At 55.9% G+C, this 18,957-nt stretch overlaps 1 protein-coding gene across 5 annotated transcripts in view; it reads right to left on the bottom strand.

Annotated features, from left to right (window-relative positions):
• Positions 1-254: 254 nt before the first annotated feature.
• Positions 255-18,957, bottom strand: part of LOC103619497 (receptor-type tyrosine-protein phosphatase V-like) — a 42,709-nt gene continuing 24,006 nt past the window's right edge. For 2 of the 5 annotated variants that reach the window (XM_017739812.1, XM_017739811.1), the window contains 23 exons: positions 18,217-18,486; positions 17,511-17,789; positions 17,144-17,278; positions 16,833-17,037; positions 14,023-14,090; positions 13,530-13,656; positions 13,174-13,221; positions 12,661-12,754; positions 11,762-11,852; positions 11,196-11,272; positions 10,233-10,367; positions 9,571-9,693; positions 8,946-9,106; positions 8,437-8,572; positions 7,885-7,964; positions 6,546-6,633; positions 6,003-6,093; positions 5,282-5,358; positions 4,833-4,967; positions 4,186-4,308; positions 3,546-3,703; positions 2,988-3,123; positions 255-812 (listed from right to left, as the gene is read on the bottom strand). In XM_017739812.1, coding sequence (XP_017595301.1) covers positions 753-812; positions 2,988-3,123; positions 3,546-3,703; positions 4,186-4,308; positions 4,833-4,967; positions 5,282-5,358; positions 6,003-6,093; positions 6,546-6,633; positions 7,885-7,964; positions 8,437-8,572; positions 8,946-9,106; positions 9,571-9,693; positions 10,233-10,367; positions 11,196-11,272; positions 11,762-11,852; positions 12,661-12,754; positions 13,174-13,221; positions 13,530-13,656; positions 14,023-14,090; positions 16,833-17,037; positions 17,144-17,278; positions 17,511-17,789; positions 18,217-18,486 — 2,897 coding nt within the window. In that variant the 3' untranslated portion in view covers positions 255-752. Of the gene's footprint in view, positions 813-2,987; positions 3,124-3,545; positions 3,704-4,185; positions 4,309-4,832; positions 4,968-5,281; positions 5,359-6,002; positions 6,094-6,451; positions 6,634-7,884; positions 7,965-8,436; positions 8,573-8,945; positions 9,107-9,570; positions 9,694-10,232; positions 10,368-10,793; positions 10,849-11,195; positions 11,273-11,761; positions 11,853-12,660; positions 12,755-13,173; positions 13,222-13,529; positions 13,657-14,022; positions 14,091-16,832; positions 17,038-17,143; positions 17,279-17,510; positions 17,790-18,216; positions 18,487-18,957 lie in introns of those variants that run through there. The other 3 variants (XM_017739813.1, XM_017739814.1, XM_017739815.1) reach the window with 3 other exon arrangements.

The raw sequence follows: 18,957 nt of genomic DNA, 5'->3' as shown, positions 1-18,957 counted from the left end.
TTCATCTGAAAATGTGTCCCTTCCTCGTGAAGCTGTGGGTGGGCTGGAGATTCACTGCAGAAGTGTTGCCTCAGGGGAAGGAGCAGATGAGAGTGAGCAGAAGCTGCTGTGCCATGGACTGCAGCATCGAGTGCCCAAGGGACACTGCAGTGTCCCATGGCTGGGGACACAGCTGCCCTTTTGGGAACAGCTGCTATGCTGTAGCCTTCACATCAGCTGGACCCCTCAAAATCCAAGCCTCCCTTACAAGCACACGCTTTCCTAGGGCTGTTTATTGTTTGTACCTAAGACCATTCCACCAGCCGAGACAAGCCAGCTCTGTCCACAGCACATCTGAGACCTCCACACGCCGGTGCCCACGGGCACGGGGAGACCACGGTGCTCCATACTCGTGCTGGGCCTCAGGGGCACCGTAGAGCCCCATGGTGTGTGGTGAGGGGGGCTAGAGAACCTTCCAGGCACCAGGAATCCCAGGAGATGTCCAAAGCAAGAGAGCATCCTGCCCAGCCCGTCACCGTGTCTGCACTGAGGGCTGCAGCGCTGCGTGGCAGGACACTGTCCGTCTGTCCAGGACACCCCACGTCACAGCTCACACCGTGAGCGACACACTGGGGACAGTGCCAGGGGAGGCCACCGCTCGCTGCAGGGCTCACTCTGTGCCAGGAGTCCCATGGTGCTCTCACCAGCTCCCGGCTCTGTACAGGACCCTGCAGAAGGGGAGGCAGAAGGGTGCCAGGAAGGGCCAGGTGGTGCTAGAGCTGGTTCTGAGCAGTGATGTCCTGGATGCAGGTGTACAGGAGCATGTACTGGTCCTGCAAGAGAGAAAGGGGCATCAGAGTCAGGTTTCTGACAGAGACCTCCTGGTCACAGATTAACCTCGCAGTTTGCCTTAAAAAATCCTAATTAAGGAACAGTGTCTGATGGCAGAGCAGGATTTGCTCTCCCAAGTAGTCCATGATGGTCCTGTGCCACCACAATCACCCAGAAAGGAAGAATCAAGCCTGTTACACCATGTTTGTTTCCCCTTCTTCACCCCCCTGGGATGGGGCTGAGAGGAACATCCCATCTGAGATGGAGAGGAATAATTTCATTGGGCTTCCTCCAAGTGCCCCAGTGGCTTTTGGATGTGCTGTGGTGTTTGCATCCAAAACAAGAGCAAAGAGCAACTCCAGTGATGCTGCAGGGCATGAAGCTGGAGTGCATGGGGTCTGGCAGTGACCTGGGGCCATGAGGGACCTCTGGACCAGAAGTTTCCCTTGGTGTAGTCCCAGTGTACCAGTCAGGTGCTGACAGCAGGTCAGGGTAGATGCTTGTAGGCTCACAGAGGTACAGAAAAATCTGTGTGGGTTTAGCCCAGCTGCATTGTTTGTCTCTTTTTAATATCACCAAACGGATCCATGAGGTCCAAATGTGGGTTCAGAGGTCCCAAGTCCCCTGTGCGTTTGCTATGAGGTTCTGCCCGAATGCCAGGCTGCCCCAAAATGACACCAGGCTACAAACGCCCAGGACTGCCTAGGCAAGATGTGAGCAAGGTAAATGGGGTTGTACTCAGGGCACAGAGCTGGAGGGCACGGCCAGCTGGCACATGGTGTGGGTTGGAATCACATGGCAGTGGGCAGGGGGGATTAGGGACTCGAAGAGGGGCCCCGACCAGCATTCCCCAACAGCTCGTTAATGTGCTGGCTGAGCCGCAAGTCACGAGGAGCCTCCTCCCTGTGGTGGCGGGTTCAGCCTCACCGGAGGGCTGGGAATGCCGCGGATCACACAATGGCTGAGGCTCCAGGTCACCAGAGCGTGCTTTCAACGAGTCAGGTCTGATTGTGAAATCTGCAGCGACAGCCCAGGGCTGACTCCAGCCCAGGCACACTCAGTGACTGCCACATGCAAGAGCACATCCCCTGAGACACGCACCACTCTGGAGCTGCTGGTGCTTAATATCCGACAGTTAGCCAAGGATATCCATCAAAAGTTCATCCTCCTCCTTGCTTCCCCCCCCCAAAATCTGATGCCTTCAGCACGACAGCAGCCGCTGACCCCGCCAGACATTAAGGGGTGCTGGCAAGCCCCCACCGGGATGGAGGAGCCTGGAGGGCTGCAGGACAGCAGCGTTTGATGGGCACTTGCTGTGCCTTTATGGGTTATTGTGTCCCTGCAGGGCCGGGCGCTGCGGGAACACAAAGCGGCTCTGAAGCGGGGGCAGTGGACGCCTTGCCCTCCTCTGGCTCCCACCACGCACATGGTTCACATTAATTAAGAATGTAATTAGCTTCTTGAAGGAGGCTCTGCATCTGGGAAGCCTTGGAGAGATCTTCCCCAGTTCTGCTGTGCCCTGTGGGGAGCGTTTCCAGGGCTGTGCATCAGCTCGTTCAGCAGTGGCAGCAACTGAAGCACGTCCAGAGGCATTGGTGCCAGGAGCAGGACTGGCACGCCGAGGCTGGGCTGGCACGGATCGGCACCGGCAGACAGTGCTACAGCCCACAGGGCACCTGCCCGTGTGGCTTACAGTGTGTCCCACCGACCCCCTGACAGGCAGCCCCAGCTGCAACACCAGGCTCTGGGGGATGCACCAGGAAAGGTACTGGCCAAGGGGGTACCCAGCAGATTCGGGGTGCCCAGGCTGACAGCCACGCCCAGGAGCCAAGGGCGAGCAGGCAGGTTGTGTAGGACGACACCAGTGCTCCATACTTCTCTGAGTACAATGGGAAGAGTGCCTTGCACTTACTGTGAGCTCACATGCAATTTAACTGATCTTAACTCCAGAACTGAGGAGATGGAAAACTTTTGCCTGGGAGAAGTCAGTGCCCTCAGCCCTTGGTGGCTGGCAGAGCCACAGGGTGGAGAGGAAGCATAAAGTAAATCCCTGCTGAGGCTGGACAGGCTCCCAGGCAGCAGGGAACACCCAGGAAAGGGCAGGATGCTGCCAGCTCCAGGCAGGTCAGCACGAAGCCTCTGCTCCACCCTGTCCCCCACCCCTTCTTCCCACCTACCAGAGTTGGGGTCATGAGGCAGCAGCTTCTGGCCAGCTGGAGGGTCACGCTGTAGATGTCCACGGTTCTCTCAGCTTTCATCTGGTACAACAGGCAGTCCAGGGAGATCAGTGTGCCCATCTGGCTCATATCACCACTGCAGGGGACAAGGGAGGGTCACTGATGCCAGGCCAGGCTGAGCTGAACCTCTTTGGAAGAGGGCACCAGTCCAAGGAGCCATGTGGGCACCGTGCACTGTGAGCTCTCTCTGTGTGCAAGTGAGGATATCAGGGCTGCTCCCAGTATCCCTGCAGTTACCCAGGGCTGGCCTGGGCACCCCAGCCTGGGAATGCCTGCTCCACCCACGCTCCTCGCCCAGCCCCATTAGCCCTGTCCCAGTCCTCAGCAGAGCACTGCTCCCTGTGACCTCCCAGGCTCAGAACCTCCACTGGCTCCCATGGACCTACATCAACATGTCCCCAGGGCATGGAGGGGAAGGCTTGTTGGTACCATGCCAAGGAGCTGTGGTGGCTCCCAGCTCGGGAGGCTGCCCATGGATGGAGGTGTACCCTGGGGTACCTGCAGTGCAGCAGGAGAGGACCGGCTCTCCTCCGGTGGGGCGTGCACCGTCTGACAGCCACGAGCAGCTCCACCAGGCTCTGGACATCGGGCTGCTTCTTGCTGCTCCAGAGCGTGTACAGGAACCTCTGTACCTGCCTCTCCTTTGCTTTCTTCTCCTGCGAGACCAAAGAGCTGACATGGATGTTGGGGAGGGATGGGTGAGTTCTCCCATCCTGAGGCTCCCTAAGGCTTCCCTGAGCTGACTGCCAGCTCCTGTAGAGCTGTGCAGGCATCTCTGCTGGGGCACTGCCCACCACCCATGCTGTGGGTATGATGATTCTGGCAACCTGCTCTCCTTCCCCATGGCACCCTGAGTTGCCCCTGGAGAGGGAACTGAGAACTGTGTGGGCCTTTCCAAAGGGGTCAGAGTGACCCATCAGCAAGGGGTGGGGGAAGCCCCCAGGGCCTCTCCCATGTATCTCCTGTGTCCACTCAGTTCTGGATGTTGCAATCCAGACTCACTCCTGCATTTGTGGACTGCTGACACTCTGCTCTTGCAGCCTGGAGAAGTCCCACACACCTTTCAGCCCCTATAGATCCCTACAGACCCACCCCCATCCCAGGAGGTGGGAGCCAGGACAGCCCCACGGACACACACGTGTTTCAGTTTGAGCTGGGTACATCTCCATCCCGAGACAAGCTTCTCCGAGTCACACTGGATGGTCAGCGTCTTCGTGCACAGCGAGTCTCCTTCCAGGGGCCAGCACACCTCACCTGGCACCTGTGTGCAACAAGAAATTTGGCTTCCTGTTGAAATTTGGCTTCTCTGTCAATCAGTCACCATCTTCAGGGTCTGTGGTAGGGCTGGACCAAGAGCACTCCCGGCATCTCTCCATGTCAGTTCATCCCCCACCTAAAGCCTGAGGGAGTTCTGGGAACACCAGCAGGTTCAGCCGGGTCATCTGGGAACCCAGAGCTGCCTGGCAGCTCTGCTCAGAGCTCTGAGCTGGAATCTGCTCTGCCAGTGTCTACACCTTGGCTGGGCAGAGCAGGAGCTGCTGCCCTTAGTCCCACACAGATACAGCTTGAAGGGCACCAGCTGAGTCCAGGCATGGGGGGCAGACAGAACCTGGCTCCCATGACAAGCTGTGGGAGCACCTGGACACAGGAAAGGTCCAGCTCCAGCTAAGCTGGATCTGCACCCAGGACTCAGGAGGCAGTGAAGTGTTTCAAGAGCTCTGCTAGTCCCAACTCCACTGAACAGATTCGCCCAGTGCCATGGCACAGGTGGGCACAGTGCCTTACCTCCCCCTTCTCCTGCCATGGGAGAAGTGTTAGGATTGTGTGAACATCCTGTTCCCACACCAGGGTCCAGAAGTCCTCCATGGTCAGCTTGTCAGGGCCGTGGACAGCCAGATAGTCCCTGCTGGAGCTGCAGCCCTGGGTGGGGAATGAGAGTGTTACTCTGCTGCTGGAGAGAGTGCTCTGTTGGCTCAGGTGGCTGCAGGAAAGGTCAGGAAGAGAAGAAAGCTCAGCAGGTCAGGAGGCAAGGAGAGAAGAGAAAGAGGGAGGGAAGTGAGGACAGCCCAAAGTGGGCAGGCAAGGGAAGTGATGTCCTCAATCCTCTTACTCCCCTCTTCTCCACGCAGGATCACAGTGACAGTGACCAGTGGAGCAGTGCAGGGCACAGGAGCACAGCCAGGATGGGGGACCCAGGCACAGGGGTGGGCGTTGCTGCTGGGGGTGAGACTCACCGGGACGCGCCACACCTGCAGCAGCCCTGAGAAAGGGCCCTGTTCCAGCAGGGAAAACTTCACTCTGGAGCGATCATCTGCAAAGAAAGTGGGAGCTGCAGGGATTCAAGGCAGTCTTGAGCTCCAACAGGTTTTGCAGAGTGACTGCCACACAAATCCAATCCTTCCTTGACCATTTCTTGGCAAAGGCACTCCCTTCTGCAGTGCTCATCTCCAGCCTGTGCATGTTGGCTCCCAAAGGACAGGTCTCTATCCCAAGCTCCTGTAGTGCAGGTCACTCAGTGTCTGAGCCAGTGGAGACCTGCCTCTCTCCAAGGACGGAGAGCCTGCAGGTGCTCTGGGCCTCTGTTCCAGTGTTTGACCACCTTCAGGGAAATTCGCTATTCCTTCTGCTGAGCTGGATTACCCTCCCAAATCATCCTCCTTGCCTCTTGTCCCTCCATGGCACATCTCTGAGAAGACTCCACTCTTCCCTGTGCCTCCCCACAGGTAGCTGAAAACAGCAACAAGATCTCCCTTCTCTTCTCCAGGCTGAGCAAACCTACCAATCCCAGTCCCAAACACCATATGCTCCACCCCAAACACCTTGGCAACCTTCTGGTTTCACCCAAAGTCTCAAAATACTTTCTTGTGCTGTGGACTACCGGCCCTGGTCCAGCCTAGCTCCATGCAGGAGGAAGAGGAACAGAAAGGAAGAGGATGCAGGTGTCACAGAACTTACATGGCAGGATGCTGGAAGAGGGCCGTGTCTGCTGGCTGCCTGAAGATGGTGGTGCACAGCTGGCTTCTTCCTTGACAACTTCCAGGAGGGCCTGCCAGAGTGAGAGAGAGTGGAGGAGGCAGTGGGCAGGAAGGGTCAGGAACAGGAGGAACCGGGGCCTCCTGAGGACACCTGCACTCGGCAGAGGGGGGTCATGGCTGCACATGCAGAAGCCTGAGCAGGAGTGCCATGAGACCAGCTCCAGAGTGGGCTGCCAGGTCTGTGCCATGCTGCCAGGAGAGGGCTGCTGCTGTCCAGGGAGGGACCTGGGAAGGAGTGGGTGATGGACAGACCCTGAGCAGTGCAGAATGCATGAGGGAGCTGTGCCTGGGCATGCAATGCCATGGAGAGGGGACACTGCCAGAACCACCGTGAAACTGGGGCATGGGACCCACTCAGGAGGCACTTACAGGGCATCTCCCAGCCCGAGCAGGTACAATCCTTCCCCAGGTCCCCTCAGCACATACAGCCATGGCAGCACTCCCTGCCCAGGACAGCTCTCACCTCGTACTCCCTCAGGAAGCCCATGTGGGACTTGGCTGCCTTCTGGGCGTAGTGCTGGGCAAAGTTCTTCAGTGGGATGGGGCAGGACCTGGGGAGAGAGCCAGGGCACAAGGGTGAGGCTGAGCTCATTCAGCAGCACCCAGGCTGTGTCTGCAGCAGGTGGACAGGGCTGTGAGCAGACCTTCACTCCTCAAATGCCAGGGATCTCCCAGGTTCCCAGCCCAGCTCTGGCCTGTGACAACCCGGTCTCCCTTAGACAGAGGCAGGTCTCAGGGGTGGCACGGCCCAGGGCTCATTCCCAAGAGGCAGCAAGGACAAGGACATCCTGTTCTGTGTGAGGGAGGAGACAATCTGGCCACAAAGACAGGTGCATGACCTCCAGATGTAGCCCCAAGACAATGAGAGAGGTGGCCAAGGCCATCTCCAGCTGGACTCTGCTCTGTCCTCTTGGCCTCCATTAGGAGGCACATCCCAAGGCCACCTAGCTGCCACGAGCTTCTCCAGTTTGAATCACAGAATCACAGAATAAACTAGGTTGGAAAAGACCTTTAAGGTAATCTAGTCCAACCTATGACCTAACACCTCATCAACTAAACCATGGCACTGAGTGCCACGTCCAGGCTTTTTTTAAACACCTCCAAGGACGGTGACTCCACCACCTCCCTGGGCAGATGATTTCAGTGCCCAATCACTCTTTCAGTGAAGAATTTTTTCCTGATGTCCAGCCTAAACTTCCCCTGGCACAGGGAAGCCCGTGTCCTCTTGTTCTGTCAGTTGCTGCCTGGAGAAGAGCCCGACCCCTACCTGAAAACAACCACCTTTCAGGGACTTGTAGAGAGTGACAAGGTCACCCCTGAGTCTTCTTTTTTCCAGGTTAAACAGCCCCAGCTGCCTCAGCCGCTCTTCATAGGGCTTGTGCTCCAAGCCCCTCACCAGCCTTATTGCCCTCCTCTGGACACGTTCAAGCATCTCAATATCCTTCCTGAACTGAGGGGCCCAGAACTGGACACAGCACTCAAGGTACAGCCTCACCAGTGCAAAGTACAGGGGAACACATCACTAGGGCATGCCTGTGGGCTGGGAAGCCAGGGGCTGAGGGAAGTGCCTTCCCCAGCACAGCTCTGCAGATCTCTGGCATTGGCGTACCCAGGAGATGGCACTTTGTTCTGTGCTGGGCTCCCCGTGCTGCAGCGAACAGCCCCCCCTGTGCTGACCCTCTCACAACACCAGGTGGGATGGCTGGCTGGGCTTCCCTGTCCTTCTGTCCTGGAGCCAAGGCTTTGCCGGGAGGGGTTGTGGATCAGGGTGGGCATAGTGGCAAAGCACAGCAAGGCCTTACCTCTCTGTCCCTGATAAATCCAGGGGAGGTTCCTCCAAGATCTTTTCCAAAATGCAGCTGTGCAGGAAAATGTACTGGGACTGGAAGGCAAAGGCAGACAGCAACACAGACTGTCACACTGCAGAGACAGCATGAGAGGGTGGGTATGGTCTCTGTCCTGAAGGGTCATTCTGACACCTTGTCCCAGCCCCAAGGGCTGGAGATAGGAGACAGGCTGTGGAGCATCACAGATCAACAACATGGTGTGAGCTAAGAATTGCCTGCAAAGGGCCTCATCCTGTTCCTCAGTGCTCCGGGGTGTTTCTGAGCCTCCTGGGAGGTCTCTGGATGCTGCTGTTGTGGGTCTAGCAGGGCATGAAGCTGCTGAAGACCCCCCCCAGCAATTTCCACTCCAGCTGAGCTGCTGCTTTCAGCAGCACGATGACACAGTGACAGGCTGGCGACCAGCCTGGGGGTGCTGGGGCTGGCCAGCCAGCTCATCCAACTGCCAGCCCTATGAACTTCAATGGAATGAAGTGAGGGGCCAGGGAAAAGAGGGAGCAGAGATCTCACCAGCGTCTGAATCATCAGGTACCGGTTCATCCGCAAGGCGTAAACGACACCGAAAATGTCCACCACCTTCTCCTGCTTCATCTGCTGCAGCAGCCGGTCCAGGGCAATGAAGGTGCCAGTGCGGCCCACGCCAGCACTGGGAGCACAGACAGCAAGGGTTGAACAAGGCCTGAATCACAGTCCACGGGCTACTTCCTGCTACTGGACATGCTCCTAAAGGCTGCTCCCTGGGCACCGCCTGAGCACACCCAGGCACCGGTCCCAGCACAGTACGGGGCTGGGAGCCATTCAGGCTGCCCTGGGTTGGTGCTGACCATCTCCACCTGCCCCATGCCCTGGGGCTGGGGGCAGACTGCCAGTAGACTTGTAGTCCTCAACACCTGAGCAGGAGACTCCACAAGCAGCTGTGTCTCCTGGGCACTGCCCTCCCTCACAGTCTGTGCACGAGTAGGACCCCCCTTGCTCTCTCCCACCCTCTCCTCCCACCATCCCCTGGGGCAGAGCCTCACCTACAGTGCACGAGGGTCGGCCCTGCATCCTTAGTGCTCTGGATGCGCTCCCGGACCAGCTCTCGGAAGGTCATGATGGAAGTGGTGGACTCCGGGATGCCGTGGTCGGGCCACGCTGTGTAGTGCAGGTGGGACACAAACCGCTCTGCCCGGAGACCCTCCTGCACGGGGATTGGTGATGGGTGTGCAGCCCCCCGAGGAAGGCTCACACCCCACAGCCCTGGCAGCACCTGGGGACTTGAGGACACCTGCCTCAGCTGCAGGGAACAGCCAAAGTCAGGTCTGCACTGCCTGCTGGCTCCTGCTCCTCCATCCTCCCCCACAGTCCCTGCCATGCTGGGACATGTGCAGGTGGGAGGGAGGAGACCTGCCTTTGACTGCCAGGGAACATGCCCTGGAAACTGCAGGCTGTCCCAGGGCAGGGACATGGAAAGGAGAGAGTGAGGGTGGAGAGCAGCATGACACATGCTGGACACCCCTGTGTCACCCATCTGAAGGGGCAGACTGTTCCTCAGGGCTCGGATCTTCTCTGAGCCCCACAAATGGCAGGGAAAGGTGCCACCACCACTGAGTGCCTACCCCCAACCCCTGACAGGTTCCCACATCCCCTGGGGTCTGTACTCACGTGCCACAGCTTGAACTCCCGGATGGTCCACTCCTCAGAGCTGCTCTGCATCAGCAGGTGGACCCGCACCTGCCCGTAGGACACTGGGGCAGATTCTGATGGCCAGTAATGATCACAGAGGACCTAGAACAGGACAGGGTCCCAGTGAGGCCAGTGAGGGACCAGGTGATCTTCTGGCTCCCAGGGAGCATCTGGAGAGCAGTGGCTGTGAGGAGAGCCAGGACAAGCCCTGGGGAGCAGGCAGGGGTGCTTCCCCTTTCCACTGGGAGCTTTGCACAGCTCTCCCTCACAGCCCCTTCATTTGGATTTCAGCCTCCTCCAGAAAAAAGGACCTGTGAGGGTCTCATCATCCCTGGAGATTGGAGGAACAGTCCACGTGAGGTGGCCCAGAGGACATGGCAATTTCAGATTCTGCGGAAATAGCCGAGGGTGGTGGGCATGGTCCTAGCTAAGCTCCAGTGCTGGCTCAGCCCGCCCCAAGCTACAGCTGAGCTGCACAGATCAGCCTCTCTTCCCCCAAACTGCCTTTTCATGGAAGCTGTATGGACTGTGCTCATCCTGGAGCCATATGAGAGCAGGGGTTTTGTGGAGGACACAGACCCAGCCCTGGGCTCAGCTCACACTGCCAGGGCAGGGCTGGGCTGGGGCTGGCACCGACCTACCCGCCCGTTCTCCATGCACACTGTCAGCATGATGATGTTGCATACGTTCTGCTCCCACACCAGCCTCCAGAAGTCCTCTATGGTTTTCTTTAGGGGCCCCTGGGTGGCAATGAACTCTTGCTGGGATGTGTAGCCCTGAGCAAGAGGCAGACATGAGCAAGACGAGTTGTCAGGTTGCCAAGGCAGGTGGGTCCTGCCCTGGGACCAGTCAGTGCCTGGTCTGCTTTTGTGGTAGAAGGCAAAATTCCTGTTGCCCCTAGCCCACACAGGCACAGATCCCAGGCAGCTGATCTCAGAAGCAGCTGATTTCACAGGAAGCATGAGCTGCCCAGCACACACTCTCTACACATTTGGAATAAAGTGACCCACGCCATTTCCCTCCAAGCAGTTCCTCATTCAGTGTAACCAGAGAAAGTCACATTTGGGTCTTCCCTGTGCTTCCCCCTCACTGCTGAGGGTAGGGTAAGCATGCAAGGCCTCAGGGTATTTCTTTGCCCTTGGACACACACATGCCCCACAGATCCACACAACGGCACTGCATGCTGTGTGCCCTGCTGTTACCTGGGAACCTCCCGGATGGGGATGAAGGCACAGCTCCAGGGTTGTTCAAATGCAGCTGCACAGACCAGAAGGAAAAAGAGCAGGCAGAAAGACAGGGCAGTAAGCTGGGAGGTGATGGAAGAGGACAGACAGTCCACGAGCAGAAAGCAGAGAGACTTGCCAGTCTTCCCACAATCACACCTCTGCATCACAGCATTTGCCATCTGACAGGCTCCATCATCCCCTGCTAAAGGGCACCTACACATCTCCATCTTCCCCCCAGAACCTCGCTGGCCTGTGCCAGCTGTGCCTTCACCAGCATCTCATGTCCCCCAGCCCTCACACAAGGACACTCTGCCTCCAGAGTTTCTGTGACAGTGCCCTGTGGCCATCTCTCTGTGGGGAAGGCAAGTGGGCACTCACAGGCATGAAGTTGGCATTGATGTAGTCTGAGTGTGGATCCTCCCCCAGCTGGCTCAGCTTGACCCGAGAATGATCATCTGAAAGAGACCCCACACAGGTGAACCCCAAGGCAGCCCTTCACCAGGACATGGACAACTGGGTAACCCAGTGGGAGAAGCCTCAGCAGCTCCAGCAGGGAGGCTCTGTGCTCTGCCAGGCACCTTCTCCCTGAGGACGTGAGCACTGCCTGCCAGCTAGGCTAGCAGGGGACTGGAAAACAGAGCTGGGGTCATGAGGTCCATCAGTGAAGCTCACGGACCCCCTTTGGTCTCCTGCTGGGACCTGTCCTGAGCAGGGCTCACCCAGCAGCCTGCTGGAGGAGCTGGGGAGGACGGTGGCTCAGCTCTGGCTCAACCATCAAGCCTCAGGTCTCCAGAAGGAAAATGGAAACTGAGGCCCATTTCAAGAGTCCTCCTGCTCCCAGGAGAGGAGCAGGCACTGACCCTGGCAGCGAAGCAAGGTGAGCCTGTCCTTGAGCACTGCCCTCTGGGCTCCCACACCAGATGCTGGGAGGGGACAGCACTTACAGGGCAACACATGGCGATATCTGTTCTTGGAGACATTTGCTGGGAGCTCAGCCTCCACCTTCGACTGCTCCTTCCCAACTTCCTTCAGCTCCTGTAGGACAGGGGAAAAGATAAGCACAAACATTTCCTCTGGAGAGCTCCTGGTCAGCTCAGCTCCCTACTCATGGCCAGTGGCTCTGTCTGGAGGGTAAAGAGGATTACTCTCACACAGAGAACTGCTCCACTCATCCCTCAGATGGCCTGCACACTCTGAGCCATGGTGGCTTTTCCCAGTGCCTTTTCCAACAGCACTGTTCATATTTAAAAGAAAAGCCCAAGAACAAGTACTGGTGAAAAAAGCCTCAGAAATCTACCAAATCTACCACAAAGCTCAGAGGATTTTCCACCGAGCAAACAGAAATATCTTGTGCTGCATCGGCTTCTGCCCCTGTCCTCACTCAAGAAGCCAGAAACGGGTGATCTGAGAAGGGTTTGAAATTGCTGATGGGAATTTGAAAGATGCTGCAGCAGAACAGTCCAGAGGCTGCAGATGTTGGCAGTGGGAGCAGCCTGAGGTGAAGCTCACAGCCTGACCCTGGAGGTCTGAGAGTGCTCCTCGACCTTCCCTCTGGCTGCACACTCTTTTCTAACAATGTCAGGGTGGTTCTCATCGCCACCCCTCTCATCTTCACCTCCAGTCAGGGCTGGGGCACTTTGCTGTGTCCTAGTTCACCCCACACCACACGTGTTTTGACCAGAACTTGAACAAAACAGGTTTTGAGCAAAGGAACTGCTTGATCACTTGGTCCATCCAATCTTTGGCCTCCAAGGCTGCTTCACAGGGTGGCTGGATTGCTAGAGATGGGAGACCCACCGAGTGGAGAAATCAAATGTCATCTCTAGGAGGAGTCTCATCTCACCTCAAACTCCTGGAAAAAGGCGTGGTTAGCACTTGCTGTCTTCATCTCATAGTACTGCTTGAAGTTCTGCAGGGGCACTGGCCGGTGGACGTTTCTGCAGGAAATGAAGTCCAGAGGAAAACCTGCCTTAGTTACTGGGAGGCCTGGCCAGCCAGTCAGGTGCCACTGAGACAGCCCAGCCGTGAGACCTGCGGTACCTGGATGCACACAGGGATGGTTTATAGCCCACCTCAATCCCAGGGAAGTGGGTACAACAGTTTAAATACTGGGAGGGACTTCAGGGTGATGAGGATATTCCCCTGCTGCAGAAGACCCACAGAGGAGGTGTAGACAATGCATTGACTTGGAATGGAGCTGGGCAGTAAATGCTGAACTTGGGAAAGACTGGTTTATAAAATAACTGAGGAGAGGAGACAGCTGGGTTTTTCCGGAGTCAAAGCATGAAAAAGGAAGTAGGTACAGGACAGTGGGAGCTGCAGTGAGGCCATACAGAGGGCAGACGCCAGCACTCACCTCAAGCTGTAGGTCACCATTTCCTGGGGCAGGCTGCTCTTCTTGGTTCTAGAATCAAAGCACAGGAGCTGTTACTTTTGCCTGCAGTGCAGAGATCGATGCCATGAGGTATTGTGTGCCACTGGCAGGCACACTGCCTTGCACACCTGTAGGGTTTTGTAACTTAACTGCACATGGGCAGCTCCTCCTTCCCCTCTGCCTTTGGCTTCTGAGCTTGCCAGGCACAATTCCACTAGCCCACATTCTAGTTTGTCTAAGTCTCTTTTTACACCCTCTTCCTGCTCTCCTCCAGGCTTGGCACTGAAGGTTGGGTACCTCAGCCTGCACTCAGCAGGTAAGGTACGGCCCATGCTCACCTCTTTGCTTTGAGCTGTTTCCAGTAAACCAAAGCAAAAACAGCTGCAAGTGTGATAAGAAATCCCACAATGATTCCAGCAATTATTGGCATTGAGAGTGGAGCTGTGTCTGCACTGGATCCAGCAGCTGGAATTAAAAAAAGAGAGTATAGAGAGAAGTAAGAATCAGTAAAAAAGTTTTTTATTATGAGGGTGGTGAGGCCCTGGCATAGGTTGCCCAGAGCAGCTGTGGCTGCCTCATCCCTGGAAGTGTCCAAGGCCAGGTTGGACGGGGCCTGGAGCACTCTGGGATAGTGGAAAGTGTCCCTGTCCATGGCAGGGGGTGAAATGAGTTGAGCTTTAAGGTCCCTTCTGACCCAATCCATTTTATAATTCTATGATAGACTGCTGCATTTATTCTATTTATTGTATTTCCTGTAGCCTATGAGCTCCCTCTGGCTGTTCGTTACCTCTAACCCACACAGCCAGGTAGGGAAGAGGCTCTTCAGCTTACCTGAGAACAGGGTAAACGTCACAGCAGGGGCTACTGGGTCATACTTGGTGAACGCAGCAATGCTGAACCTAAAGGCAAAGCAGAGTCCTGTGTCAGGGACACCCTGAGCCAAGCACAGTGCCCAGAACCCAGCACCCAGCAGGCAGCACCCAGGGGAACAGGACCCTGCCTCTGTCCTGAAATGCTGAATTGGAAAAAGCTGGTTTTCTGTTATGGATTTAGGGGATGTGTGGGAATGGTCTTTCCTCCCTTTTCTACCTCTTGGACAAGTTTGTTCCACTGGGGGGAGCATGAGAAATTGTTCAGAAAGCACAAATGGGAAGCAGCTCTGCTCCGAAGGGTTATCTGCAGAGAAAGGTAGTGTCTGGTCTCTCATAGGACACAAAACATTAAAAACACACAGTTCATGTCAACTGGTTAACTGGGTTGATGGGAAAGAGCTGAGCCCTGTTTGACACAGCGGCATTTCAGCTGGAAGCTGGCTGACCCTTCCTTGCACACACAGAGGTGGCTGGTGCACCCTCTTCCCCATGGAGATCTGCCCCTTGTCCCCATCCTGGCAGTGGGCACACCAATCCCCACAGCTCTCTGCAGAGCTGACTCCCTTCTGAGCAGGTGACTTGGAAGGGCCCCTCCTTGTGCCCTAAATGCAAGCCAAAGCTTTTAAAGATAGCATTGGATTTTAGCAGCCAAGAGCTTGTCGACTGTGTGTGGGTCCCCTCTGGCAGCACCCCACACCTGGCTGCCAGGGCACAGACCTCCTTTGAAAAGTGAGCCTGCAGAAGTCATGGCATGAAAGGTGAGGGCTTGTGAATAAATAACTCACTGGAAGACAGGAAACAAGAACAGAAATTCTGAGTGGGGATGGGCTGTCAGCTTTTCACCACCCTAATAATCACTAACTCAGAGAGCAGCACAGTCTACTGAGGATATTTAGGTCGGATATTTAGGTTGAGTGTTCCATGTACTGAGAGTATTTAGGCTGGATATTTAGGTCAAGTGCTGTTTGAACTGAGAGTATTTAGGTTGTTGAGGGCAGCCAAACGGAAAGAAAGCTGTGGTGTAAAAGTATCTTCTAGTCCTGAATAACTGGACAGTTCAGTCCATGTTACTGAATCATGTCACTGAATCATGGCAGGTGGACTAATGACAGGGCCTGATGTCCCTGAGTAAGCTGCTCCTCCGTGGGAGGCTCCTGTTGGAGTGAAAACTGGGAGGTGGCTGGGGCAGGTACAGAGCCTGGCTCTTCAGTGCCTGCATGTGGAGGCTGTCCTGGAGTGATTGTGCTGTTGTTAAAGTCCCCTCGAGGCTGCTGATACACCCTGGTCTGAGGCCTCTGCCCTGCTGTTCCCTCTCCATCCCCAGCTGACCCTCCAGAGCTGAGGCTGAGGGGTGAAGCAGTAAGTCCTGCCCTGCCACACCTGAGGTGACGCGTGAGCAATACAGAACAGACAGATTTGATGGGTGGTCAGCTTTCATCTCCAAGCTTCTGAAACTTTCTGAGATCTCCACGCCAGCTCAGGGACCTGGGATGGGCATGAGATGGACACGGGATGGGAGTGCACTGCCAGCCATTCTCCTGCCAGGCAGGATAACACAGCACACAGGAATTGCCCTCTGCTCTTGATGACCCCACTCTGGGGGAAATTTCCAAGGCAATGGCTCTCTGGAAACTCCCCTTTTTTTTTCCCTGGGAGAAAACAGCCATTTCCCACCTCCTGTGTGTTATCACCAATCTGGACCAGTGCTGCCCCAACCAGCAGTTTAAGAGCCCGTTTAGCATGAGTGTGAATATAAAACAACTCAGTAAGAATCAGTTAAAAATTTTCCATGTCTGCACATAGGAAAAGTAGTGAGAATGAAAAAGGAAAGGAAAGGGAAAGGGAAAGGGAAAGGGAAAGGGAAAGGGAAAGGCAGCAGGTCCAACCCCAACACCCACTCACCACAACACTCATGGGCAGATTTAATTCTCCCTTAATTCCCAGTGGAAAGGGCAGCTCTCTCATGCACATGCTCTCCCCTGGACTTTCAGTCTCTTTTCATAATGCTCTCAGTGTCTTTATCACCCATCAGCCACCTTGCTGCAAGTTTCTTAAAAATGAAATGGGATAACCTTCCAGAACTCTGGGGGATCAGAGAAATGCCTGTGGAGATGGTCCCCATTTGATGAAACTGTGAGCTGCTAAATTAACAGGACTGACTAAAGATACTATTCTTTGTTGGCAGTGGAAAACCTCTTTTTCCATCAACAGTTTTAAAGGTACCCTACAAGAAAACATGTACCTCCATGTTCCTGGATTCTATTTACTGTCAAATAAGACTCTGAACTTACGACTATTGGGATCTATGTGTGTGTCTCATGGGGAACTTGGACCTTAGCCTGAGTGTTTGCTACCCCCAGCCTCTGGGCCCCACACTGAATAGGCACCACTTGAACTGTTTCCAAATCGGTTTCATTTTTGCACTGTCTGCACATGGTTCTGAGTCACACACCAAAGTCCTACAAGTAACAGCATCTGTTTTAGTTCCTGTCCTGGGGCTGGACATCTGCTCAGCTCCCGAGACAACACACACAGCCCTTCGCAGCCTCAGCTTTCCCTCTCCCTGCCCACTACACTGCCTAATATTCCCTGCATGCCAGCCCCTGCCTTCTGCAAATGCTGCTTGGTGGAGAACCCTTGGGGTCCCCTGCTAGGGATTTGGGGGTGTGAGGGTGAGGTGACATCCAGGGAGCTGGTGGCACCAAGGACACATGCAGTCCTTCTTCTCCTCCAGCCCCTTCCCTCAGGAGGGATGCTGACATCTCTCACCTGTACTGTTCGTTGTCTTTCAGCTTTCCATTGCACGTTGCCCTGGACTGGCCGCACTCCTCTGTTCCCACCGGCACTCGCCAGCTTTCGGGGGAGCTCCTCTGACGGAAGGGGTTGGGGATGAGCACTGCCAGGTAGGAGTCCTCTGTCCCGTAGTAGTGGTCATACCATGTGCTGGACATGATCTCCTGGGTGGGCCTCAGCACTGGAGGGGAATGTTCAAGGTGACAGTGACAGCCCCAAAGTGACGTCCAGGGGCCCTGCTGCCCTCCAGGGAGCCACTGCAGACTGGGACAGGCAGGGACACTTACGTGACTCATTAGTGGTAGCAATGACACCGTAGTACTGGATCTGGCCATTCTCCTCGCTGAACAGGTCGGGTGAAATGATAACTGTGGAACTGGCCTCCACTGGGAAGACGTCTGCACGCAGGGGTGGGGGCAGGGCTGGAAGAGGAACCGGCAAGCACAGCCTCGTAGTGTGTCCCTGATCCCAGACTCCCCCTTTGCTCAGTCTGTGACTGGTTGCAGCAGCACTGCCAGAGCCCCAACCCACCGCAGGTCAGTGCAGCCATGTGGGCCTCACAAGCACCTCAAAGAGCCCCTGGGTTTAACCAGCAATACCAGGGGTTTTCTCCTGGGGCCTGTGGTAAGGCCTGTGGGAAAGAAGGGGACTCACGCTCCACTGCTGTGCTGCAGAGCAGAGTCACAGCCTGGCTCCTCAGCGTGTTCATGCCCACGGTGCTCACAGTGATTTGGTAGGAGGAGTTTGGCTCCAGCCCCTCCAGACTGGCCTCGCTTGAAGGGATGCTCATGGTATACTTGGAGGTGGGAGGTCCTTCAGAGAGTCTCTCTGTCACCACCTCATAAGCCTCCACATCTCCAGGAGAGCTCGTCCAGTTCAAGTAAAGGCTCCTTGACTCTGGTAGGCATTGCACATTTTTCACCGGATTTGGCTCTGCAAAGGAGATAGGGCAGGCTCTGGACTCACTGGGTCAGAGAAATCCCAACCTCTGCCCCTGCCAGCATCTGCTCCCATGGCCAGTGAGACGAGCAGAGCCGGACACCTGCAGCCTGGGGGCCTGCTGTGCCATGGACCACAGGACAGTGTGAATGGGCAGGGCCTGAGCTCATGTCTTACAGGAGATCTCTGCAAAGTCTGCTCTGCTTCACAGGTAGCCAGGAGACAGGAGATCTCTGTGCTGGGACTAGCTTAGGGAGCCAATGGCTACCAGAAGGTCACCTTGCTGGCTTTCCCCATCTCCCACCACAAGACTTCCCATGCCTCTGTTGACACTCAAGGGTCGATCCAGACTTGAGACCACCCAGGTGTTTCTCCCCCTTCCAGCCTGCCCTGCTGCCTCCCTATGGCAGCGTGTACCCACCCATGGGCACTGCCAAGGGCTTGGTGCTGCTCCAGTACGGCCCGGCCACGCAGCTCAAGGACACAGAGTAGTTCCTGCCCGGGATCAGCCCCTGGAGGAGGTGCTGGACTTGTCCTCTGCCCAGGGAGTGCTGCCAGGGCAGCGAGCTGTTCCGGGGGTCCCGCAGCCACAGCTGGCAGTCGTCCTGCTGTCCAGAGACACTGCCCCAGGAGATCAGCATTGTGTTGTTCCCTTCAGCCACCACCGAGAGATTTTGGGGAACTGAGGGAGCTACAACAAAAACCACACCAGGAAGAGTTACTGGCATGCATTCTATTCTACAGCGACACAAGCAGGAGATGGGTGCTCCACAGGAGATGAGGAGACTCCACATGCTCAGTGATAATATTCCCGCAGCTGCTGTTTGCCAGAAATGACCTTTAAGTGGCAGCTGAAGGACATACAGAGTGAGGAGCGTGGGGGAGATGGATTCTTCTTCCTGCTAATTAGCAAGTTTCACTAGAGACCTGCCCGAAGGGCTCTGCACATGACTCCCTGCACCCTGCCAGGGGATGGCTGAGCGTGGGAGCAGGGACCGCTGGATTCCCCAAGCAAAGTGCAGGGGCTGTGGGGACAAGCACATGAAAAGGCTTATTGTGCTTATCTGCATTTCCACATTCCTTAAAAAGAAAAAAAAAAGCCCATCCTCCCCTTATACCCCATGCCAGCAATTCTCGGAGTGCCTGGAAGAAAGGCAGCAGG

Source organism: Corvus brachyrhynchos, unplaced genomic scaffold (assembly GCF_000691975.1).
Source record: "Corvus brachyrhynchos isolate BGI_N302 unplaced genomic scaffold, ASM69197v1 scaffold67, whole genome shotgun sequence".
Taxonomy (NCBI): domain Eukaryota; kingdom Metazoa; phylum Chordata; class Aves; order Passeriformes; family Corvidae; genus Corvus; species Corvus brachyrhynchos.
Note: the sequence above shows the minus strand (reverse complement) of the source record. Positions and strands in the feature narration are given on the sequence as shown.